The following is a 26794-nucleotide window of genomic DNA, read 5'->3' as shown; positions in this document are numbered from 1 at the left end:
TTTTTTTTTTTTTTTTTTTTTTTTTTTTTTTTTTAAACAAACATCATACCACACACATTATTTAACCACTCTAAAAATCTAGCTTTTAAGAAGCACAACACCTTGTAGATTTACAGGAATCCATTGCAATGATACACTTTTTAAGAAGTCAACCTGCAATCTCCTCCTGCCACAGTTCTAGATCATGACTCTGTTACTGAAAGATCTTATGACAGATCTTTGGTTATAGCCCCTGGAATCAGTATGACAAAGTATACAGCATCCTGGACAATGAAAAGCCCATCTTCCCAAAAGAAAAATTTTAGACAAGATACAGATTTTAAACCCACCTTGTAAATCAGTGGTTAAATGTTTATCTGATGCAACATCTGAATAGGCTGCAATGTTGACAAAAAGTCTGGCCAAGGAAAATAATTTGTGAAACTTACTTCATTTTTAAATGTTTTTCACTAAAGCAGCAAATTCGCCTGATAGACATAAGTTCTTACTAACTTAAAAATCAAATTACACTACATCAATACACCACAAACATCCAATGCTAAGCAAGTCACACAGAGTTGAAGTATTTAATCCCATAACTGCACAGAAAAAACCAAAAACTCCAAACTCAGAAATCACAATACAAGGAATCACTTGTAAAATTGTCTCCAGAGTGACAGAGCAAAAATACGTATTCTATTTTACTTCTGTGAATGGAACTCTAGTGGTGGTCCTAATATGGAGAACCTACCACAGTAGCTCTGTAACAAAGATATTTAGCTGTATCCTCTCAGCAGCAGTTAAACCACATGTTCAATAAACAGGCCGAAGAAGAATCCACAAGTTGCAAGATATACAACACACATTGGATCCAGAGCAAAAACAGAGGACAGCACGGAGATGCGTTTCAATTACCTTGAGCGCTGAAGACTTCGTGGAGAGGCAGGTTCATGACCTGCCTGCTTGTCAGCTATTACTGGTTGCTGAGGTGCTGCCTGTGAAGCTGGTCCTTGTTTAACACCTGGAGTAGCAACCTGGAAAGTTCAAAGCTTCATTAGATTTCCTCCACTCTAAATATCAAGTGTAAGAACCAGAGAAAAACCACAGAAATTACAAGACCAGTAGGGTTCTTTGACACAAGGTCTCTTGACAGAATGTTTACACTTTTCCCTCTTCAGGTGGTTTTAAAAAAAAATCATCTCTAGTTCCACAGCTGTGACAGCTTTTTTTACTAAAACAGGAGTACTTAACAGACCTAACAGACACAAATTTAGATCCAACCTGTCAAAATATTGCAAGTTAGTTAGGTAAAACAGTTCAACCCTGGTTCATTTCTGACCACATCTTCCATGTGAGCAACAAGCTGATTTTCAACCTCAGAAGAACTGTTTATTAACCAAATAAGTTAAAAGTTCCCTACTTGAAAATACTTTACAGAGTGCCAAGAGTAGAATTAGATAACAGAGATCAGAAATGGGAAAAAAAACCCTCTAAATCCTATTTATCAGTCCGCTACTCCTCCTTTTTAACTGTTCTGTCAGTTCTAAGCTAATGAATGACTAAAAAAAAGTCACCAGTGGCTTTTTGCTTTTCCTTTTTAGCACACATTCACACTGATTAAGACACCTGCAGTGAAATAGTATTTTATGTGCGATTTCCTGAACTTCAGCAGGATGAAAGGTCTGGGAATATACTAGTGTCTAAATTACAGTAAATGGAGTTCAAGATAAATTTTTTTTGCCTCATATTCTGCACATCTCTGTCCCTCACCCTGTGAGCAGACATAACTATCGAAGCTGTTCAAACAAGATGAAGAATTTCAGACGAGAAGTCCACCAGAGATAATACAATCACCTTGCAGATCCAAACTGGAAAACTAACCAGCTCCTTGGCTGATAAAAACAAAATGGATTGTAAAGAAAAACTGATATCTGTAGACACGAATCACAAAAACTCCTAACTCTTCCCTATTTTCCAAGTGTTTCAAAGACGGTAAGTGTACCAGAAACAGAAAAATAAGGGTCAAATAAAAAAATTATTTCCTAAGCAACATTCTTACTAAGCTTGACAGGCCTGCATAACATATGCTTCACACAGTTACTTTGCAGAAATTCAGAATAGGTTCTAACCATAAAACACAGACACAGCTAAACAGCAAAATACAATGCCTAAGATGCTGGAGTCTGTGACACCTGAGATGCCATGTGCATACAGCATACCTCCAGGCAAAAAGACCAGCTTGAGCTTAAAAGCACTACAGACATGTGCATACAGTCCCAAGTAACAGGCCCTACACTGCTCTCAGAACCAGTCCAAGTATCTGTGCATCTGGCACTGGCCTCTGCTTGCAGAGTGCCAGTCCAGTTTTGTCTATGCCTGCTGCTCAGAAGCACCCTACACCAATAAGCTTGCGCTCTGAAGCCCAGTGTGTCCTCACACAGCATCACGTCTTGATTATGCATAATCTACCTCCAACTCTTAGAACTGGATAAGCAAACCTGACATACCCAAAGGAATACTAAACCAGACATGCTCACACTGGAGCTATCACCACCTAAGTTCTCATTTCAGTCCTATCTTACTGAATTCAAGTATGTGACTAGAAGAACTATCAAGAAAGTTTTTTTCCCTACTGAACTGGAAAAGTTTCTGCTGCTGAACCAGAATTTGCCACATCTGGGACTAACACACAAACAATTCATGTTAAAATTCCAACAGCTCTGTTCTTAGCACAAGATTTAAGGAACACAAAAAACAAGAAAAGATCCTGCTGTCAAACATTACTACTAATTCTGCTTAGCTGATGTGTGAAGCAACTTGAGGTACCTAGAAAATTGAAAGCTTTTAGGGTTATGATATCCCAGTGTAGTAAGATTTACAACTTTCTCACAGAGAGATGAGAGTAAAAACTTGCCACTATATACAGAAATGTACAACAGTTCTTCAGGATTAGTAGCATTCTATGGCAAAGACATTATAGGCTGGAATGAGTAACTCAGAAATTCACTATGTTTAACACTTCAATTGCAACCACACTATATGTGTGGTCAAAATAAATGAAATGTGCAATCTCACCTCAGTGTGGTGTAATCTTAAGGGAAGAGGGATCATAACATAGTAATTTCAAAATGTGTCACAGTATGGTCATCAAAATACAGATGTCACCACTTTCAGAAGAACTTCTGTATATGTATAAAGCACACAATACCCTACTTCAAAAACACCAGAGCTGAAATCCTGCATGCCAAGTCACTATAGGCAATCACAGAGCCCTGCATGTAAGTGGAGTATCTCAAATCAGACAAAGCATAAAATAACCAACACTTTTTTGTTCTTTTTTTGAGGAGTGGCAGCCTTGGTGTAGTTAAGACTTAAGTAAACTCAGAACAACTCTTCTCAAACCTGCATCTAGTTTAAGTTTTTTCTTCTGCTGAAAACCTGAGTGTCCAAAAGCATATGCAATTATACAGTTTGTCTACCAAGAGAGAGTGGCCCTACTTATAACATTTGGCCTGCCTTCACTTTCTCTTAGGGCATGGTTTTCTACCAGATCACCTACTTCATAGGTATAATGCTGGTCTTTACACTGGGTAAAAGGCAGTGTGTTCAAGCTTGTTTGTACTGTTCTAGGAAAACATCTGTAGTGGGATGATAAATACTAAAGAAGCGAAGTTTTTATTATAAAAAAAGGATAAATGTCTTGGGGCAGGGTGTGTGTGGAATCCTGCTGAGCTGTCCTTCCTTCAAGTTTTCTTTCAGAAAACAGTGGATAAACAAGATCCCGAAAGATAAAGCTTTGGCAATGTATATAATGCAACTGATAATCAGAATTTTATTTATAAAGTAGATCCAGATCTCTGGGTTGTAAAGACCAGAACAAATCAACTTTCAGTCACTGGCAGTAAACAACTTAGGAAGATTCATTTTTATATCCCAAAATTTGAGAGTGCCAGCCTTCTCCCTTCTTTGTTTCAAGCCTGTTATTTTGTAATTTCATTATTTGTCACCTAGCTATGGGATGTGACCACCTAGATTCAAGGGCAAGAAACAAAGACAAGAAGCAGAGTTAGTACACACATGAGGTACAATTCACTGTACCATTGTCAATCACAATAAACTGTGAGAATCACTTCGTTTTCACTGTACCCATTAAAAAATTCAAAATGTAAGAAAATGAGGCATTTAGACTAGAATGAAGAATGCAATCTGTCCTCCTGAAGATAAAAGTATCTCTTAAAGGCCTTCAAGACATAAGAGGTTCCCTTTGGAGCAGAAAATTGAAAAAAAGATGCCTTAGCTAAGTGGAGGTGGGGGGCAGGGAGGGTGGAAAACGATAGACAAGACACCAAACAAGACTGGTCTCACCCTGAAATCTAGCCATACTTCTTACACTGGTAAGATACTGCATACACTGAGCAACATACTGATAGACTGGGTTAAAATCTGAGGGTCTCAATCTTGAAAGAAATATTTGTACAATGAAGAGAGAGGATAAGCTCCCATTACATGAAAACAGCAAATCATTAGGAGAGGTCCAAAGCCTTCTCAACGGACTTCCATTTATCACAGCCAGAACAACACTGTAAACTGCTAAAATTCTGAGGTTTTTTTAACTTGCCTAAAAGGCACAAGAGTGTTATGCTCTGCAGCTCTACCTATCACTACAAAACTATCTTGAATGTAAAAGGCTATCTTCCACCAGAGGGTGCAATTCAATAGATCTTTTTTTTATAGTCTTCTTCAGTAACAAAATCCTCCTTCATAACCTTCCTGGTCCTTTAACTCAGTATCTCTTCCCACCCTCGTTCTATAATATGAATCACAAGTCTTTAAACAGGGAAAAATAAAAATCTTTAAGGGGAAGTTCATCTTGAGTGCCTCTAATTACATCTATTTTCCACAGCTGTACACAGCAAAACAGAGTCTCTGATCTGCTGGACAGAAAAAATAAATAATCAATCTCAGCTTCAACTGTATCTGTTCCTCAGTATCACCACTTGCAGAATATGGACTACTGATATCAGATTCTACAAAAGACTTTCCTCCTCTGAAGAGTGACCCACTAGAGGAATCACACACAAAAATTAGAAAAGACAACTTTATGTTTTCTACTTCATCCTTGTGAAGAACCATAGGAGCTTACGTGGTAGCTTCAATCAATGTTTATTAGTCTTCAATTAAGGAATTCTGAATGAATGGGGGTGAGGGGACAGGAAGGGAAAGAGACACAACATTATTGACCTTGTGAACACCTAGAACATTTCTAAACCAAATTTGAGACTACATCAAGTCAACTCACTCAAGAACTTCTCTCCCATTCTAAAAAACTTTTATTGGCTCAAGTATAGAGACCTGTATCAGCTGTTGCCTTTGAAGTAAGTTTTGGTTTCCATTTAAATATGTTAAAATACTGATTGGTAGTATCTCCACAGAGCATCTGAAGTGAGCACAAGATTTTCTTCAAGAACATAGAAGTGTATTAGAACTACATGCTAGAGTTATACTGCAAAAAGTACAGCCACATATTTGCTTCCATTTTTTTCTGTTTCTACTGGGAAAGATAACATACATATTTTACCATCCTATATATAATTGCTAGCTCATGAATATATAGCAGCAATACTTTATTAATGGTTTCTTACCACAATATGGCATAAATCAAAAGCAGCTTACCTTCTGCTGCGATGATACCGGTGGCGTAGTCATCAAAGGTTTAATCGGAACGGTGTTAGTCTGAGGCGTGCTTATTCTTGGAGATACATATGATCTTGGTGATGAGGCATCAGATGTTAAAGACATTGGAGACTGATTAGATGGCTGAGCTGTAAAGAAAAAAAAAAAGATTGTTTTTAATAAAACTTTATCCTATCTTAAATGTGTATTAGATTTTCTTTCGGTACTTTGGAGTATGATGTATTAGATTATATACAAACATATTCACCTTGAGACAGGTGGTGGGGTGAACTGAAACAATCAAATGTTCAACAACAATCCTAACTTAAGACTTGTATTTTCCCCAAACCCTCCACTTCTAAAACTTAAGAGGAGGGGTAAAGCAGCAGCTATTATGCAATGCTTTTTACACATGAAGAGACTAAATTAGTTTCATTTGCAATTCCTATTTTAGAGTGCTTAACTCTAAAGCACTTATATTTAACTGAAAGAATGCATGAGCAGCTTATCTAGAAACCTATTCACCCATTCTAGGCATCTACCAACACAAGTCCTCCATGCATGTTTTTATTACTGGTTAAAAATTAGGATAATACTGCTTACCTATTTAATAACACGACTGCATTTATTGTTTTGGTTTAAGTTTCTAGCTTTAAGTTACAAACCAAAATGTATTGAAGATACCTGAAGGAATACATTCCCTGGAAGTTGAAAAATACTATTTATAGAAGATCACAAAAACACCCCCACCAGACAGAATAAACTTCCTTTTAAGAATTTACGGCCTCCTCCAAGAGTCACAGTTTCACAGTATTACAAGGGTGTTCAACTAAAGGAAGAGTTGTGCTCTGTACTGAGCATTAAATAACGTCTAATTAAGGTTCTGAATAAATTGAGAGGGTCTTGCACATTTTACATTACTCATATAGAGTTAACATTTAAAGAAAATCCCAAAATGTGAAACAGAGAAGTACCATTTATTTAGTCATGTATCAGCTTCCTGCTCCCCAAGTAACAATTTCTTATCCTATCTTTGGGAACAGAAGTCGTTTGACATCCTCCACACCAGATGGACAAAGATACAAGAGACTGCTTCTACAAATTTCAGTTGTATCAGCCTTTATAAAATGCAACGGAACAATTTTACGTAAGTGAAAAGACGACTGAATACCTTGCGTAGACAGTTGTGCAGCTTGAGAAATTAGGGAAGTGATATTGAAAGCAGATGGTCCAGCAGTAAGAATTTTATGGAGTATAGACTGCAGAGAGGCTTGTGTCACAGCTGCTGTTAGAACTAAAAACAAACATTCTGTTTAACTGACAATTGTAGAACATCACTTTAATCTGTTCAAACTGGCTAAATACATTTAAGCTGCTTTTTCTTTCCAATTCTGTTTCCTTATTCACAATCAACCAAAGAGACACCTGAACTATTTTTCAATAATTTGGATTCAATTAATGAATGTTGGCTTGTCTATCCAAGTCCTGGTTTATTTAGTAGTTTAATCTTTGAGACATACACTAAAAAAAATTGTTTTAGAAAATAGCTTGTAACTCTTCAGCTTGACCTTCTGGATCAATAATAATTCTTGTAAACAGAGAGATAACATCTGTTCAATTTGTCTGTGCAGTAAGCAGAATGCATGGGGTTTTTTAAACTACAATAAAAAAAAAAGGCAAAAAAGCAGTATCACTAACTCATTAAAAGAGATGGAGAGTGCAAGGGGGAAGATTTCTGTTCAAGGAAAAAGAAAAGATCTTTCAAGTTGAACACCCAGACACTCAGTGTTTCTTCTTGAAAAAAAAAAAAACCACAACAAAACAAAACCCAAAACCAAACCAAACAAACCATCCACCCCAAAAAAACAGCCACAAAACTTACTTCATTCAGGGATTAGCTGTCCCATCCCTTCCTCCTCCAGTAAAAAAAATATTTTCAACCATTTTAAAACTGCATTACACAGGAAGAGTATCTTACAGTACGAGCTGATGAGACCCAGCTTCTGAACTCATCTTTTCAAAAAGGTCTACAGGCTCTGTGGGATACTTTCTGAATGTACACTACTCATGCACAAGTCTGCAAAAAATGACTCACCAGCACAAACACAGAATAACTCTGCATCATGGGTACAGTACGGGTAGTCCTGCTGTGAAAGGTGAAGTCACTCTGCCCACACAGACCTGCAGCCAGGCCCTCATGCCATCAGCACAATACTAAACACTCTTGTTCCAAGACAGACACAGCTGCTGCTCAGATATGGCAAGGGAAAATGACTAGGAACTTAAATTGGCAGATTTCTAATAAAATACAACTGGAGTCTTAACTGGACCTTTCATTTTTTAACACAATCACAAGACTCCTACTTCTTTAGTCCAACCTAGTGCACTACAATTTTAAAAGCTTCTTCCTGCAGAGAAAAAAACCAATAACCTGCTCACCTATTACTATTGAATGAAGCCATATTATTTGCAGATTAAAAGGAAGTCGGTTGACAGCTTTTCCTTATAAATAATCGTAACATACATAATAGTAAAATTTCAAGTATATTATTTTGACTTTCATGGTTTGCACTTTAAAAAAATTAAAGATGATTAACTCTGGGCACTACATGTAAATGTTTGCTTCCTATTTAAATCTGTGATCAGTGCACAAGAAGTTCAAAGAAGCAAACAAAAAAATCTCACACCACTTTCTTCATCAATAACCTGCCACATGCAGACAGCACATTAAAATTACATTCAAAATGTATAACACTATCTGTTCTTGCAGCGAAAGGCACTGTATTAAAAGAAAGTTTAGAACTAGCTAAACTAAGCCAACCTGACAAAATCTAAGGGATAGACCTGTTACATGCACAAAATTTAACTCGCTAGCAAAACTACTGATATGCTATCTTTATTCAGAGAAGCTAACATGCTCTGCTAAAGAAAAAAGTTGACAGGCAACAAGATTTAAGAATCCCTAGAAGTTTCAGTATTCGCAAACACATATTATTAGAATAGCAGCACAAACTACAGAAAACAAAGAACACTGCACGAAACAAAAGAACAAAAGGCTCTAACTAAATTTTATGCGATAGAAGACTGCTGATACAGCGATTCCAGTCTCAATTACTGCTCATGTACATCAGCATTTATTAGCTTATCAACCTTAAATGTTACTTCACTCATTTAGAAAGGTTTAATAGAAAAAAAACCCACCACCAAACCAAAACCATTCCAGTTTATCTAGGGATTAATTTATTCTTTTCATTTAAAGTAAGGCTTGCATTTACTACAGCTTAGTATCCAATAATATACTAATGTGTGTAAATAAGAAATTACAGCAACTAAAGAATCCTTACCTTCATTGATTTTGGATATATCTACGCTAGAATTATTAAGCTGCAAGGTGGCTTGCAGAGCAGGAAGCAGCTGTCGAAGGAGATTTGGGTCCTGAAGTAATGGAGGAATTGGTGATTGTGGGACAGGTGAGACAGGAACTGTAGGAGCAGATGAAGCAGGCGCAGAAGTTGGATTCAGTCCAGAAGCAGAAGATGTGGAAGGAGTTGTGCAAGAATGGGATACAGACTTGTCCACAGATGAAGACTCTGAACAGAAGATAGACAGTAATTTTCATTTTCTCCAATATAACCTGACAACTACTCACTAGTATAATATTCATATTATATTCAGAAGATTAAATGCTTAACTACTGTTATAAGAAAAAAAAACATAACAAAACTTGAAGATATTTGATATCTAGTGTAATCTACTCTATAGAACCTAGTATTTATTAGGAATACACACAAAAAAAAAATTCCACTTCAAGCTATTGGACTGAAAGCTGTCAGTATTACATATGGGATTTTTTTTCCCCGGATTTTTAGGACAAACATAGGCCAAAAATTCCTTAGCGTTTTTTTCTTTTACTGTTCATATACTCTTAGACTATGTTTTTACTCATGATTCCAATCTTTCACTGGAAAACATACTATGAACAAAAACCTTACAGTCCATACTTTACAAACAGGCTAATATGTCAAATTTAAGGGGAAGGTATGAGCCATGCTTTATTTATTCAGAGACCAGACTACAAGAAGCTATAAATAAAGACCAAGTCTATCATGCACAATCCAACTACATCGCTCAGGATTCACAGACAGGATAATGAGCTGTACTAGGAATGTAAAAACAAGAGCTGTTAACATTCCCACAGCAGAATAGAAAAACATTCAAAAATATATCTGCCCATAATTAATTTCAGACTTGTCAGCTTCTCCTGAAGCAACCAAGACCTATATCCTTTTTTTATCAATCTCATTTTAGCAAACACCAACACTTCTTACCCATAGAAATGCTTAGTACTTAAATTCAATTATACTGTATGGCAATTTGTTCTAATTATTGTGAGTTACTTAATTTTGAATTTGACTTACAGTTAACATGAAAGTTTCTCCTCCATTCCAGTACTGTGAGAAATTTCTGCACATAAAGTATTTCTACTTACTATAGGTGTACTGTCCCTTCAAGCATCCTTCCTTTAAGAAACCTACACCACTATATTTCAATTTTAGCTTCTCCTTCTCTTATCCCCATCAAGCCCATTGGAGATATCTGCTCCCAGATTCAGTCAAGACTAATGTCTCTACAGCACCAAACAGCTTGGATGAAGAGTGGAAAGACAGATATGGATCCAAGACCTCACCCAGGATGCTTGCTCATAATATTGAAGATCTGGATTTTAAACCCACCTTAAACTAGGCAGGGAATGTCAATCTGGATATTCCATATTTCAGGCAAAAATACAAATGAAAGCTAAAATAACTGCCTGGGAAACTCTTCTCTAAAAGAGTGTTTGGCTTTTTTCTTTGGAGAGATGCTCAAGGTTAGAAGAGGCTGAGTTTTAGTATGAAATTTTGTTTACTACGTAAGAATAAAATGTTACAAAATTCTAAAAACTTTTATTTTCTGATTACCTTAATTGTAACTTTTGAGATTAATTTTGAGCAGAACCTTAGAAAAATAAAAATAAGAAATGATAGGAGTATCAATACATAAATCAAATGAGATTAGAAATCTCAGTGTAAAGGGGACTTCTGCTTCTATGCAGTTACAGTAGAAATAGTTCATAACAGGTCACAAGTACTCTTAAAAGAAAAACAAACCAGACCTTTTCCAGTCAAGTAGCTGAGAAATCTAAACCAGAAAAAAAACGCAGAATCCAAATTTGACAGCTTGCAAGGATGTAACAGCTAGGGCACACAGACGTATTTTGAAGTTTCAGGCAAACTTCTAAAAAAGAGGTGGCCGTATCTAGTTACAGGGCTTGGCTTTCAATGTATCAGTAAAGGGACCCAGTCATTTGGTCAGGGGCTTTCACAAAAAGAACTTACAAAGGGTCAAAAAGTGTTACAAAGACTGAAGACATAAAAAAAGTGTTACACAATTTTTATATGTTTTTTCAGTAACATGTGACTAGGACAGCTGATTAGGTATTAGCCCCCCTTAAAACAGCAAGTCATTAGTAAAAGTCATTGTTATCTAAGTATTACATACAAAATCCTATGTTATGGTGTTCAAAGTAAACAAGACAACTGTAAGTCAAGACACAAACAAGAATCTTACCATACTAAACAAAAACATGTAAAGTTTAAACTTGAACTTGGATCCATCATAGTCCACCTAAGGACAAGTTCACTGGCAGACAAAAGCAAGGGAATTAAGCACAATGGGGCATGTGAGTAGTTACATGTGCAAGTCTCCCAAACTACAGTTTCAAGAACCTTACAATGAAACCCAAACAGAAAACAACTATCATCCAAATTTAAAAACAACTACTAGCACTAATTTCAAAACATATTTAATGTAGCTAGACTTGTCTTCACAGATGAATTATTTTAAGCAAAGAAGCAACTCACTACTATATTATTAATTCACACAGGCAATACCTGAGCTTCAAACCGCACCACCATATCAAAACAGCTGGAATTATTTTTCACCCATACTGCAGTTTTGAACACAGAATAAACTGACTCAAATGCAAACTAGAGCTAACAATGCAGTGAAGGCAAACCTGAAGACCAGTTAGGGGTATTTACTCATTTCTTGAATAAGAGGATTCAAAATATGTCATACAAACCCACTAAATTCCAAGAGGTCTGTAAAAGTACTTTAGTTTGGGTGAGCTTCTCTGCTATAAACATTCAAACTGGATTACATCCAAACAACATCGTCTAGGTAATTCTTTTAGACAATATGGAGACACTATTCTGTAGCTGTATTATTGCAGGTGTTTTAAATATGTGTTAAAATACACCTGTGAATGGTATTTTTTGTACCAGCACCCAGACTAAACACCTAGAGAAAGTGATGTCAAAAAGGTATGGTGTCTAATGCTAGCATTCCAATCTTTTGAAATGGTTAACGTTACAAAACCAGCAGTTCAAATATTATGAAAGAATACATCTCTACTGTCATGACTATCTACATGTACATCATATTCTAAGTGTGTTATTGAACATCATAGAGGATGCAGAGTACAATGAATGCTCAGAACAGTGCACTTCACAGATTAAGTAATTTAAGTTATTCATGGTGAAATAAAAGGTATAAACCTGTTTCTGCTCAAAAAAGTTGTAAAAATATTTGTGGAAATACAAGTATTTTTTGTTTGTATTAAGTAGCCTGAATGGCTATTTTCTTCTCTACAGAGACTTTGTGATGAAAACAGACATGCTAAAAAAACACAGACTACAGATTAGTTCTGTACCATCATACCTTTCATTACCTTAAACCTATCTCACTAGATGGCTTCCAGAACGGACACTTGATTTCACAGAAATAAATCAAAAAACACTGTCGATAAAACAAAGCCTCTAAATATTTACACATCCATTTTTGTATAAAAGTTAAAACTGGTTCGATTTATGAAGCTATACAGAACTTGAAAGTTTTACCTTTAAAGTCAACACACCTAGTCAGAACTCCTAAAAAAAAAAAAAAAAGTTTTTTTCATAAAAATCCTCAGATTATCACTCACTGGGGTGCATGCATTTCCCCAGCTTTTTCCAGAAACAGAAACTTCTCACTCCCTTTTCTAATTCCTCTTTTTTGATCTGCTTTAAGAGATTGTTTCATTGTGTATTTTGCCACACAGTTGCTTACTTTTCTACATTTAAACACGGTTTCCTAGTTTCTAAAACATTTACTAGGATTTTTAAAAAATGCTTCACATTATACAGTCCTATAATTCTTATATGCATTTGAAGCCTCAACCATCATGAAACAGTCATAATGAACAGAGCATACTGAGAAAAAGTAAGTATCTTTACAAATCTTAAGTCCATAAGTGTACCTCGGATACACTGGTGTCTATACCTGTGTCAACCCAAGTTAATGTTCATTAACTAACTACAGTATTATTGCAAAATAAGGCTTCTGATTACACAGCAGTCATTCATAAACCTAATCTGAACCATTAATACATCAACCAGACTAACCCTGAACCCTCAACTAAAATTTTAAAAACAGAAAAAGCAAATTTGGTCTGTGTCTTATACAAAAAGTACTCTTAAGAAAAGATTAACTATGCAGCAGGGCCTGCAGAAGTCTTAGACTAGGACTGAAGTTGTCTGCTATTGGTCAGGGCAACTCTGCAGCCTCTTCACTGTCAACACCAATTTCCACACAAAAGCTATACAAATGACTCTTCAACCTCACATAAAATTTCAGCTATTAACATGAAAGTCTCAAGAAGAACTTTTTAAATAAATAAAGAAGAATTAAAACCAAAAGCAGGCCATAGCTTACTGTGATCTTCTAAACTGTTGAAAACTTTTAAAATCCAAATTTATGCTTTAGTTCTTCCTTGCAATAAATTAAAAAGATTTTTTTTTAATTGTAATTTTAAAAATATGACTTGGTACCAATTTTTCCATGATAAGCTAAGCACATTAAAGTTTCCACTTCTAGAGTGTTTAAGAAAACTTTCTAAAAAAGAAAATCCATTCACTTTGTTGTGACAATATGAAAATGCAGTACGCTTTCTGACAATCATGTAAACAAGTTAACTAGATGCAGCCTGTATAGAGAACTACAATATAGACCTAAACAAGTTTCTGGACCATCAACTTTAATCATATGGAAAAAAAAATAAGCAAGAAATAAAACCGCTAAAAAAAAAAAAAAAAAAAAAAGTAATCAGATGTCAAACAAAACCAACTAGATGTGGATATTAACTTAACCTGAAGAACTCTTAATTGGTTGTACATTAAAATGGAGCAGAAAAAAACCTCTGTATAATGAAAATAATTTTTGAAGACCACAATGATTAGGAAAGAGCTTTCTATTCATAACCTACTCTGCTGGAGCGTGATCTGCAATCACATCTTTTGGCCAAAAAGGAAAGTAGTCAAAGTTATCAGACAATATTCTCCATGACAAGAACCTGCAGGACAAAGGTGTATCTTTGTTGCAGGTTTCAAAGAGGTTATCTGAACTGAAGTAAAGTGGAGGCTATTGCTTGCCCCAGAAACATTATGTTAAGTCAGAATGGAAACATTATGCTGGGTATTTACAAGCAGCGTGGTTTTTTTAATAACAAGTCCAAGTAATCCGTTCAGAAAAAACACCACAGATAATTCTTGGCAGTTGTGCCACAATGTTATTCAGTCACAACCTAGATACAAGAAGACAAACACTTAGCTTCTCAGAGTTTGAGACAATACATTAAAATGCTGCTGAATCTTGCTGTTACCAATCTTTGCCCCTCATGACAAGAACCTTTGTTCCTAAGCAAAGAGCTGATCCATTAGTGAATCTCATTCCGAAAGGCAATTCTCAGTCTAGTATGTTACTGTTAACATAAAGTTATTCAGTCTATGTTTAACGCAGGGGGAGAAAAACTAAGTCTTTTGACTGTTAATATACTCTGTTTCATGAAGAGCTCTTGACACCAACACTCCTGCATCTCTGTTGTATCTCAAGGTACCCTGTTGCTGAAGTCCTTTAAGTACCTGTTCCCAGTACTTGCTCACTCCCTTCTCGCCCAGTGTGCCAAGTTATTCAGGCATGTTAAGTGTGACAGAGAAGTGAGTGAGGAAATAACAAAAAGAGGATATGCATTTTTTGTGCATTAACTTCCTCCACAGTCCTCCTCCTGACAACTAACATACTAGTACTCCCTATACAAGTAGCTTTAAAATACTGCTATATAGAGAGCCTGCTCTTATTCTGCTGTATATATGGACAGCAAATTTATTTCTTTTTAATGACATGGGAATTAACCACTACGTTGACTGGTTAATTCCCAAATTACCAATGTGATCCTTGGGAGTGTTCCAATAGCTTTTACTACTGATGCAATTTTTTAATGCCATTTAAAACAAAACCAATGCATTCAAAGTCCTTCAAATTCAACACTACAGTATCACCCAACCACTCTATTGTGAGCTTGAGCTGTATCTTTGTTCTGCTAGAAACAGTCATGCACGTGTGCTCTCACAGTGTGCCTCTGTGGGAGGAAAACCGCATTACAAATTTTTCAGAAATTCATTGCTTTATTGCCACAGAAACCTCACTCTTGCTATATGGATTAAACAACTACCACCTAGAACAGCTAACTGAATGGCTTGATTTACTGCTGATGATTAAGAATTGTTAACACATTTATCAGTGCTGGAACACCTTAAGTGTCTAATCCACCAAGTTCTCTGAGCAGTAACAATCACATTTACCTTTTTTACACAGTTCAGTTCTGATCTACTAAGGACATTAAGCCACACCAAAATATAGAAATATTTAAAAGCAATGCATTTTATAAGCACATTTGACCAAGTGAAACTATGGCAACAGCAGTAACTGGGTTCTCAAATACGGTCAAATTATCTAAAAATACAAAAAAATTCCCTATTTTTCTTGTTTGGATTACTCCAGCCTTAAAACTGAATTTTCATATTTTAGCTCTGCTGTCAAGATAAAGTAACAGCAATGCTCAGCAAACAAGTATGAGTACTGAAAAAAACCTCTAACAGTCCCACTAGTGTAATTTTTCTAACCACCATATGAATTGAGTAATATACTTAAAACGGCAAAACGTGGCCAAAGAAGATGCAACGATACCAAGAGCAATGTTAATAACTGACTACTAAAGACTAGCAAGTGTTACGAGTAGGAAAACCACAGGGTGAGAAAGGATGAGGAAGAAGCTCAGCTTAATCTGTCAGCATCAGGGTCACAACACACCCAGCATGGCACCAGCCCGCTTGCTCAGTTTTGTCAGGAAAATTTTAGAGTATTGCTGTACTAGAAACAGAAGTGCTGCCTGATGGGACTCGGAGGAAGGGTATGAGAAGTATCCTACAGACAGACACACTGTTAAGATATGGACAATACAACATTTCATTCAGTAACTGAATTAGAAATAGGAAAATGTGATGTGCCCTACAGATAAAGCAGCCAAAAAGTAGGAAAAGCAACCCCACACTTTACCTGCATAAAGCACTCACAGTGAGCACAAACAGAAGCAGCAGATTCTGACTGGAACATTCAAACCAAAGGGTAGAGGTCAAATAGTTCCCCAGGAACTCTCCACTACTGCCAGCCATTGAGGGCAGAGGACTACTGCTAACAGCTGAGCTATAGTTCAGCCAGGGATTTTATTCAATCTCCTTGTGGGACTACAACATACCCCTGCAGCAAAAGAGATTGAGCTGAAAAAAGTGTTGTTGTTGTTTTTTGTGGTTTTTTTGTTCTTTTGTTTTTCACAACTATTACTGTATTAAAAAATACACACTAAGTACAGAACTATTAAAACAGTCGTACATATATGCTGGAATAAGGCTACCAGCAACACATTGACAAGAAGCAAGAACTCATTTAGGCAAGGACTGCTGCACACACTATTCAGTCATTTGGACCAATTGCTTATATTTTTATAAGCAGAAAATACCACTTTACCTCTTTTTAGAGAGGGATGGCACAGCTAGTAAACAGAAAAAGATCAAAGGCTGTTTGCTTCACACTAGTTAGAAATAAACCCCTCAAACTATTTTCTAGTTTTACAAAGACACTTTTAGAAGACTGTTTGAACTGTCTCAGGATTTTTTTTTTCACTCCGTATAACATCTACAAACAAAATTTCTTTTAAACACTGCATACCTGTAGCACTAAAGGATCACAGTCACCTCTGGGAAAATAAGTAACAGAAGCAAATTATCAAAAAAAATTCCCAATGTATAGCACTGTTTCCTCCCTTCTTTTACTTTTAAATACATAAAATGCTGCAGAAATTGTATCTGTATCAAATTTCTTATTTAAAAGAAAAAAAAAGTCCAACATTCACAAAATAAGAAAAAGGTGAAACTATTAAACATACTCCTTGAACGATCTCTTATCATAATATAAGCTGCACTGAATTTTTCTGTTTCTGTAAGAACAGAAGTATTCAGTCAACAGGTGAAAACTCAGATATTCTGGAGTAAGTATTTCAAACTTAATATTCATCTATTCTAGTTCTTCAATTACTAACTTTCTGTAATCCACCCTGTCTCAAGCTCAGGAAGTAATATGTTTGCTCACAATGAAGTGCCAAGGCAAGAGTATTACAGAGAATCTATTTAACCCATATAAACTTAAAAAAAACTACACAGAAATACAGAAATTAAGTGATTAATATGGAACTATCCATGGTAACACAAGATTCTAAAGTAAGATTTACAGTGTCAAGACAGACCTGTGCGATCATTTTCACTATTCATAACCAATTGTATGTTCTCAAATGAACATTGTATTAAAGAAATACTAGAGCTCCCTGACAACATTTGTAGCAGTTGTCACAAAGGGAAATTCCTTCAGTTGCAGCAAGATTCAGTTGCTCAATTTAAGTGAAAGCAACTAATAAAGATACGCAGTAAAACAAAGGAAGAATATATCCAGTTTGAAGTCTGATCACGCACCAAACAGGAATCAAGTACATGTCAGAACTGAGTAATAATAAGGGTTTTCTTTAAGTATATTTTAAAAATAACAATGAAAATAGAGAGGATATGCTAAAGGAAAGGAGAGAACACTTAACATGGATGTTCTGCACTGTCATGTTTAAAAGTGCATCAAACTGGAATCAAAGCATAGAGGCTGAACTGAATCAGGTTAACTATGGTACTCAGTACAAGAACATACATAAAAACAGTACACCTTACTTCTTGCTTTACTGTGTTGAATAGAAAAAGACTTGCTGAAAATCTTCCGTTCCTTTGTAGTTTATAATCAATATTCATGTACCAGGTCATGTAAAAATTGCACAAAGTCTCAAGAAAAACATACAAAATTTGTTTATGTACACAATTTTCTTACACTGCAGTATCTGCGAATGTATAGTATTGTTTGGGTAGTTTGGATGGCCAAGTGCACTTATCACTGCGTAAAAGCTGGAATTCTTTAATAAAGAAAACTGGTAGGCAGAAAAGCAAATGTAGAGTATAAGACCAAAGTCAGACCCAAGTCTCTTTTGTCTTTTTAGCACTGTGCTATTCTTCTGTAACTAGACAATATGTTGCACATATCAACAGGGCAACAAGCCATCTTTCAAAAAAGAATTCATTATCATACTAATTAAGCAACAGTTTAAATCAAAACCAGACATGTTTATAAAAAATTAATTTTTCCCCTCCCAAAGCTCCCAAAATAGAATTTTCTTATATGCTGTTGCTCTCTAAGAAGGGTCTAGAGCACAACTTTTATGAGGAGTGCCTGAGGGAACTGGGGTTGTTTAGCCTGGAGAAAAGGAGGCTCAGGGGAGACCTTTTCACCCTCTACAACTACCTGAAAGGAGGTTGTAGGAGGTGGATGTTGGTCTCTCCTCCCAAGTAACAAGCAATAAGACAATGGCCTCAAGTTGCTCCAGGGGATGTTCAGATTGGGTATTAGGAAAAATTTCTTCACCAAAAGCGCTGTCAGTCATTGGAACAGGCTGCCCAGGGAAGTGGTGGAGTCACCATCCCTGGAGGTATTTAAAAGATGTGCAGAGGTTGGCACCTAGGGACACAGTTTAGTGGTAGACTTGGCAGTGCTAGGTTAACAGTTGGACTCAATGATCTTAAAGGTCCTTTCCAACATAAATGATTCTGTGATTCTGTGAAGGGATCACAGTATCACTAGTAAGACATATCTCCATTCTCACAATCTTCTTGAGCTCCTCTTTCCTCATAATGAAGTAAATCCAATTAAAAAAAACCTGACTTTTGAAGGGTCACAAACAACACACAGTGAAGTCCTGATCTTCACTTGGTGATTCTAAACGTTTCTGGTATGTATTATACAGAAACACAAACTTTCAGCAGCTTTAGAACTGAAGATCCAGTATACCACAAGACACAGATCAAAACAGAATAGCTGTTACAGACACGTAGAAAACTGTTGCTTTCTGCAAGAACTGAACTTGTGTTTATTGAAAAGTTTGACACTGGCATTCCAAACAGTAACAGCAGTTCATAAAATATAACGGTCCAAAATGACTTTCAAATGGTGTAACTTACATCTATGTTAAGAACTCAAATAATGGCAAAGATCCAAAAATAACATGAGGGAGGACAAAAATTAAAATATGTCCTACTAAGATACGTCTTTCAAATTATCATTTGAAATTGTAATTTGCAGAATAAGCCAGTGAACAGTAAGTATTGCAGCGTCAATTTGGAAGTTATGTAAGATACAGCAAACATGGTTTAAGGGGAAATAAACACATCAAAACAGTAATCTGGTTCTAAGCACACACAATCAACAGGAAAAAAAAAAATCTTTAAATACTAGAACTAACATACTTTCAACAAGTAATGCAAAACATCATCTTAAATACGAAAAGGAATTTCATTAGACATACCTTTTCTCTCTGTTTTCTGTGCAGGGATGGAAGATGTGGATGTAGGCAGTTTTGATAAAGTAGATGCTCCATTAGCATCAAAGGATTTCTTTGGCTGGTGATCAGATTGTAGAGAAAATGGACTAGGAGGAACAGTGCTTGGGGTAGCAGTTGGATGAACCACTGGTTTGATGGGATGCTGTACTGGAGTAGAACTACTGTGAGTCTCTGCTCTTGGCAGTCTGTAGTCTCTGTCATTGTGCCTGCTTGTTTGAGATAAAATATTCTGTGGGAGCATACTACTGGCGTCACTGGAATGCTTGTCTTCCACTTTTTTCAGGATTCCCCAAGTAACATTGCAATAAGAAAAAAAGATTAAATTAGAAACTCATCTAAGATTGCAGTGACTTTGATTAATACAGCTGCATGTCAACAACTAGAGCTGATTGAACTTCTTATGATTAAAAAAAGCCTCAAGTACATCAGCATCAAAAAAGGCAAAATTTAATTTTACTCACTGACAAAATGCATTTTCTCTGACCTTTGCTTGATTTAGCGTTCCGGTTAAGCACTGTGTTTTGATGAAAGGCTGCTTTATAACAAGTGTTACAGTTCAAGTTAACTTTTGAAGTCTCCTAAAAAAATCTAAATCAAACTCTATTATTTCCATCTTATATTTAGCATGAAGAGATAATTCATACTGTTTTTCTTTTGTTCACTGAAAATCCTGAACATTAAGTATGATTTAATAGTTTCAATCTCTAGCCTTCAAAGAATTCCACTTCAACTCACTTGAATACTACTACAGAGAATTTACTTTCAATTGAATTAATTCAAGAAAACTATGTATTGAGTGAATAATCTGAATTCATCATATCATAGACTTTATGTTACACAAGGAACATACCAAGCAAATACAGAGTAAAACTTTATATTGATTCCTAGATTTTCACCTCTCACAAAACAAATAGTTACTGCAATATGCATTTCTGCTCTTTTTGTACCATACAGTATGTTTTAGCATATGCAGTATGTTTCATACACAGAGAACCAGCCCTTTACACATCTCTGCCTCGTCAAGTCCCAAGCAAAGGGTGGGGGATGGGACTGACGACAAACAAACCAACCAATTAATACTTTGGCTTCTACTTTTAAACCACACCGAGAACTATGCTACAAATTCACCCAAATTACATCGGCATACAGAATCTCACAATACAACCGTTTCCCAGAAAAAAATAACAAAGATTAAAGCTTTCAGGAAGAAAAATTCCAAGTAACAGAAATTCATACTCTGGGAAAAGGCTTTGCTAAGAGCACTGGCATGGTAAAAATATGCTTTCAATAATATACACAAATCTCCGAAACCCTCGATATCATAATCCATTAAATGCGCTTATTATTTTCAGATGTGAAATCAAGGTTTTAGAAGAGACTTCTGCATGTCTATTTTTAAGTTCAAACTATGACATGATTCAATGATCACAACAGTCCAACTACACCATGTGCAAACTGTTTCAATAACTACCTATAAAGATAATTAAATTCAGCAGTAAAGGCTGCAAAAAGGAGTATCACCATGAAAAGCATTAAGCAAGCACTGTACTAGTAAAGGCTCAAAGTTATTTTAAAAAACAACATTTGGGAGAGCTGTCTGCACTATCCGCTTTGGACTTTTTATATAAAAAGGTGAGAAAAACTGCTAAGGAAAGGGATTATTTATTTTTTTTATAGTTTGGAAAAGAAAACAGAAACACAAACAAGGCAAGAATATATTACTGTAAAAAACCACATACTTCCACTGGCAAACCCACTGGCAGCTGTCGCCTGCATCACCTCTCTTCTGTAATCCCTATCTTTTGGAAAACTGTTAACTGACATTTTGCTCGCTTCTTTTTGTCTCTGCTCTCTGAAGAAAAGAAAACACAAGTTAAGTAAGAACTTACATCATCTAATGATATAACACTTTCTAGAGGTGCAGTACATGAGATGAATTAAACTATCTTAAGGAGCTTTCTGCTGAAGACCCTAGTCATTGCTTCCTTACACACCATGCTTGTCAAAGCCCCCAATATACCAGTTCAGCTCACTAACACTGAAAAAAATTTGAAAAAACAAAAGACAAACAAACAAAACCCACCAAAAAACAAATCAACCATACCTCCCGCTCTGAATCATCAAGGGATAAAATAAGTGCCAGAGGTCATGGTAAGGGTATGAACACAACAGACTTGGACCACAGTCTTTTATAGCAGTAATCTGTTAGATAAGATCACTTGCTCTTAAGAATATTTGTTCTTTAAACAATGAAAAACAGACACACACATATACCTTTCCAGCCACTCTTTTGGTTTTTCCCATTGTGAAACTTCTGTTCGGCAGTTGTAGTAGTACTTTTTGCCTGAAGAGCTGATGTGTTCAGACCAATCATCCGCAGAATCATATGCCTTTAAAATACAAACAGTGTTGGACAAAAAACTACTTGAGAATTTTAATATACAAATTTAAAAGCTTCCACCATTTTTAAAACTACATGGCATCCTCATATGCATCCATAGCACTGCTTTCCATTTACATCATCTCTAAATGCCTGTTTCATTTTGATAGCTTGAAGATGTGGCCACTATGCTCCTGTTGCATTCTGCAAGTTTCCTCTGTTTTATTTCAAACAACCCCGAAACACAATCTAATAGTATGTTTAGTGGGATCCAGTAATATCAATACTGATAACATTAGTTTTCGGCACCTTAATACTTCCCCAAAAATTATGTTTTCAAATTTTTGCTATACTTCAAAAATTTACCTGTTGTTTTCAGTGCAATTTTTAACAAACACCACCCTAACTACTAAAACTTGGGTAATAAAGTGACTAAAATTCACAATGTGTAATGTATCTTAAATTAGTTAAATCATATTGTCTTCTCTAGATTTACTAACAAATTTCATGGAAAACACTTCTCTCTATATGTACTTCAGTTAAATAATCTAGTGTTTGAAAATTCAAGACAGGTACTTCAAAGCTCCAATGATTAACAATTAGAATAGTTTCACAACATATAACAACTGCAACTTGGGTTTACAGAGTGTTTATAAAATAAAGACTGATGCTGGAAAACTCAGTGAAGCAGGTAATGTATGTGCTGCCCATTTTAGACAAAATTATGAAAATACAGTGCATATGAATGAGGTGGCACAGGGAGAAATACCAATCACAAATACTCACTGCATCAGAAGTTTTGCTTGGATTATTGCTGGGATTAGAAGAATGTGAATTTGAACTATGAAGAGCACTGTGGTTATGTGAGTTTTCTTGTGGAGAGTAACTGGTCCCTAAAGGAAAAAAGAAAGACAAGAAGTCAACCATCTGCATTCTAAGAAGGTGGAAAGGGAAAGGAGAGGAGAGAGGAAGAGGCAAGTTGCCTACAGCCTGGACCACAGCACAGTTCAGATGGAGAAGTAAATTAATTTTCCTGCACCTCAGTCTCTGCAATATAGGTATCGAAATTCAGAATACCAAAAGTAGCATTTCCCAAACCACCATCTGCTTCTGGCTTCCCTAACAACTACTTCTCACAGTAACCACGTTTTCCTCCTGGACATGAAAACACTTGAACACAAAAGAACATCTGGGAAATGAGAAGGGAGATAATTCTCAACACCTTTTACATCTATATTTGTGCCTAAGCTCAAGGCACCAGTTACACCCGAACAGTTTTAATTACAATTAAACAAGACCATCCATTAAACTCTTTGCAATCTTAAAACTTCCTGCCCTTAAGGCCTCCCATTCCTTGAAAATTTCTAAGCAAGTCAAAACTCTTCCGTTCTTCCTTGTATGATTTCCTAAATTTTAAATTTTTTCTTTACATTCCAGGGAAACACTTAGATATTCCAAATACAACACTCTCCTTACCTTTATCTTTCCCCCATCTACTGAGAAGTTTCTAAATACCCAGGGATATTACATTAGGCACCACTAGCTGCACATACTGTATAGCAATCTAAGTATGAAGTCAAAGTACTTTGCAAATGGCAAAGACTGTATCTTATGGGCAACTACAATAAAAAACAGTCCACTATCAGTGGACTGATATGTGGGAGTGAATGGAGCCATTAAAACAAACTTTTTTTTAAAGTCTACTGAAAGTCACACACACAGAAGATGACTAAATGATGTATCATGGTGCAGAATGGGAGAGACTATAATGCAAATTCTATCTTCTGAGCCTTCTGACTACACAAACACTAACAAAATTACTATTTCAAACTTACTGTTCGCAGCCTCTAACCCTGTAGATTGAAAAAACCACTCCATCACAAAAGCAAAGAGGTACACCATGACTAATCTCTTTAGTACCATACAAAGGTTAAAGGCTGATTTGCACACACATGAGCTATTGCAACCTGAACCATCAGTAGCTCTGAACCCTTTCCTGCACTATTTTGGCTAAACCCATGTGTCGTCCTCTTTAAAGATCTGGGGGTAAATTAGAAAAAAAAAAAAAAAAAAAAAAAAAAAAAAAAAAAAAAAAAACCAGAAGCAAGACAATTAACCCTACACCAAAAGTATCTTGTACGCTCAGAGCCAGGTGGAATGACTTAGCATTGAGGTAACTTAAGCTTGTCAAAGCAATACTCCTATCACATTCTTGTGATGCACATGAACAACAACAACAAAATCTTCTAGTGAATAATGTGACTTCACATGTTATGTACGTTAGAAAATTCCAGAACTTAAACTTTAACATACATTTATAAAACCAGACATATTTAATTACCCTAAATGTATGCAAGTAGTATATTGTAATTACAGGACCGTATTCCTCAATCTTACATTTTTCTTTTAGCCACTGAGTATGGAGTGAGATAGATGTTTAATATTTTCTTATTAATCATTCCGTTAATAGTCTGTATTTATTTACTATACCCTTCCCAAACTCTCCTGAGATAAAATTGTTAAAATTTCTTCATGTATTTCTGTAGGTTACTTAATGCAAACATACTAGTTAATTTCTACTGAGGTAAAATCATCTCCCTTTTTAAAGGAAAAAACAAGATGAAAATTTACCAGATGGCTCGTTTGAACAGTTTGATATTAGTCACTTCAAAATTTCAGGAAACACCAATGTAGTAAATTTACTGTAATCCCTTACCAAGGATGCAGTAAGACCACACTTTGTTCAGCACACTCAAGATGTAGCTGGCCATTTTTAAATACTGTAGTGGTCTAAATACACTGCAACAGTGAATCTAAACATATTTTCCAAACATGAGTCAGAGACAACATATGTATTAAATCAATAAAAATCCTTTCATGCCAGTTCTATCCAACCCATAAACAAGGCCCTCAGACTCACTGAGCAGACTTTCAGCCCCCACATGGTCTAACAGTTCAGCAGCATCCCCCCAACCATTTCACGCTGTTCCCTGCCGCCCTAGTTCCCAGGCTCAGTATTGAGTGACAAAGCACCTCGGAGAGTATCAGAGCGGCTGCAGCAGTCACACCCACCTACAGCTGGCCCGGATAGTAGAAGCGCCTACTATGCGGCAATTTCTTCCTAAGGGGCGCCTGGGCCTCCCTGTGCTGAGCTGCAGTCCTCCTAGCAGAACTCCCAGGCTGTACACCCATGGGCTTGCCCTGAATCAGGGATCCCACCCTACCAGAGCTGGCCTCAGCTACATAAAAACTGACCGCGGCTGCTCCAGCAATACTGATTGCCTCAGGTTCCCAGGGCAAGCTATGTGGGCCAATTACAATTACATGCCCAACAGTGTCTAGGACAACTACTCAGTGTAATCACAGCTGCTGGCTCACCCCCATACCTCCATTTTATTTTATGCATAATATTGCTTTGCATTTGGATCAGTACCCAAACTTCACAGGAATGAACACACGAAAGAGCTGCAAAACTGATGTTTGCTGTTGGAAAGCTTTCCAAGACCAAAGCAGATGATGCTCTGGAGAACAAGAGTTTTAGGCACTTCATACAAGTTAAGGGCTTAAAGATCATATGTAAACATCAAAACCGTATCACCAAACTAACCACATATTAAAACCTTGCTGCCTCAGTATAAAAAGGTACATACCTGCAGAGCAGTCACCTAGGAATTCTGACAATACAGCCAAGCAAGCACTGCCAGCTCAAGTTGCATGGGGAAGTCACTCAAGATCTTAAAAAGCCCACCAACTTAAAATGGTATGCAGAGAGCAACGCACAAGTGGAGGGCTACCTCTAAAAAGAAGGGGGGTTCCTCATACTTATATGCTAGCTTTCACCATTAGCAAAGCCAAATCCCGAGCCATTTTAAGGTGGCTGTGCCTTGCAATCAGCTCTATGTCTCCCAGATGCATGACTGGCAAAGTAGATCCTAAGAACAGGATCACTAAGATTAGTAAGTATCCTGGAAACAGGGTTGATAAGACAGCACACCACTGTCCCTCAAGACATTCCCTTATAGCACCTCTCACCCTTTCCACTTACATTTAGACCTTCCTTACTAGACCCACTTTCTTCAAGAAAGAGGAACAAAAATAATTGTTTTTAAAATGCTTATTAGCATACATTAAAATTCAGCAATTGTAAATATACATCTTCATTGCACCACAGGGAAATTCATACTGTGTTATAAATCCTCCAATTCAGTTACAGAACTCTCCACAAAAATGGTTACTGCACCATCACTGTGACTTTCCTCAGCTTAATCATTATTTTGGAAGTGGTTAAATCTGGAAAGAACTATTCCTCACTGGAAGATGGCCAAGAAGGGCATCAGCACTACAGTTACATAAAACTGTAGTGGTGCAACTGCATGAGCAAGCCTTCAATAACTCTATCTCTAGTGATAAACAGGTCATAGGACAGGTCACAGTCAAGGTTAAATTATCGTATCTTCAAGTCTTTCAAACAAAAACCCAATCTTCCTCACTAATGCATGAAAATCAGCAGAAAGCACAAAAAGCATGCTTCTGGGAACCAATTCAAAAACCAGGCTGTGACTTAATGCCTACTACAGATTTGAGATTCCGCCATGCCAAGACTCACTTTAACGATTTTGTAAGTAGTTTCCAGATCCAAACTGCTGAATCCAAGACAGTTTGAATAGCAACAAGGGTTCAACACTATGCTGGACTCAGAAAAAATATAACATAGGGTGAAAGAAGAATCTTCCATTTTGCAACACAGTCAGCTTCCTCTGGTATTTATCACATTTAATTTATGTCTCCATTAACATTACTCCAACTCTGTGAAATTAACGAAATTTGAAATTTTGAGTTAGCTAAGGATCAGACTGCTCTAATAAAGC

At 36.3% G+C, this 26794-nt stretch overlaps 1 protein-coding gene across 2 annotated transcripts in view; it reads right to left on the bottom strand.

The window, feature by feature from the left end:
- WAC (WW domain containing adaptor with coiled-coil) overlaps positions 1-26794 on the bottom strand; it is a 61168-nt gene that overhangs the window by 15027 nt on the left and 19347 nt on the right. For both annotated transcript variants that reach the window (XM_026842270.1, XM_026842271.1), the window contains exons 2-9: positions 22713-22819; positions 21821-21936; positions 21286-21398; positions 19511-19819; positions 8997-9242; positions 6824-6946; positions 5653-5801; positions 895-1013 (exon numbers count right to left, since the gene is read on the bottom strand). In XM_026842270.1, the coding sequence (XP_026698071.1) occupies positions 895-1013; positions 5653-5801; positions 6824-6946; positions 8997-9242; positions 19511-19819; positions 21286-21398; positions 21821-21936; positions 22713-22819 (1282 nt within the window). The remainder of the gene's footprint in view (positions 1-894; positions 1014-5652; positions 5802-6823; positions 6947-8996; positions 9243-19510; positions 19820-21285; positions 21399-21820; positions 21937-22712; positions 22820-26794) is intronic.

This window comes from Athene cunicularia (genome assembly GCF_003259725.1).
Source record: "Athene cunicularia isolate RWA chromosome 2 unlocalized genomic scaffold, athCun1 chr2_part1, whole genome shotgun sequence".
Lineage (NCBI taxonomy): Eukaryota > Metazoa > Chordata > Aves > Strigiformes > Strigidae > Athene > Athene cunicularia.
This window is presented reverse-complemented; position numbering and strand designations above follow the sequence as displayed.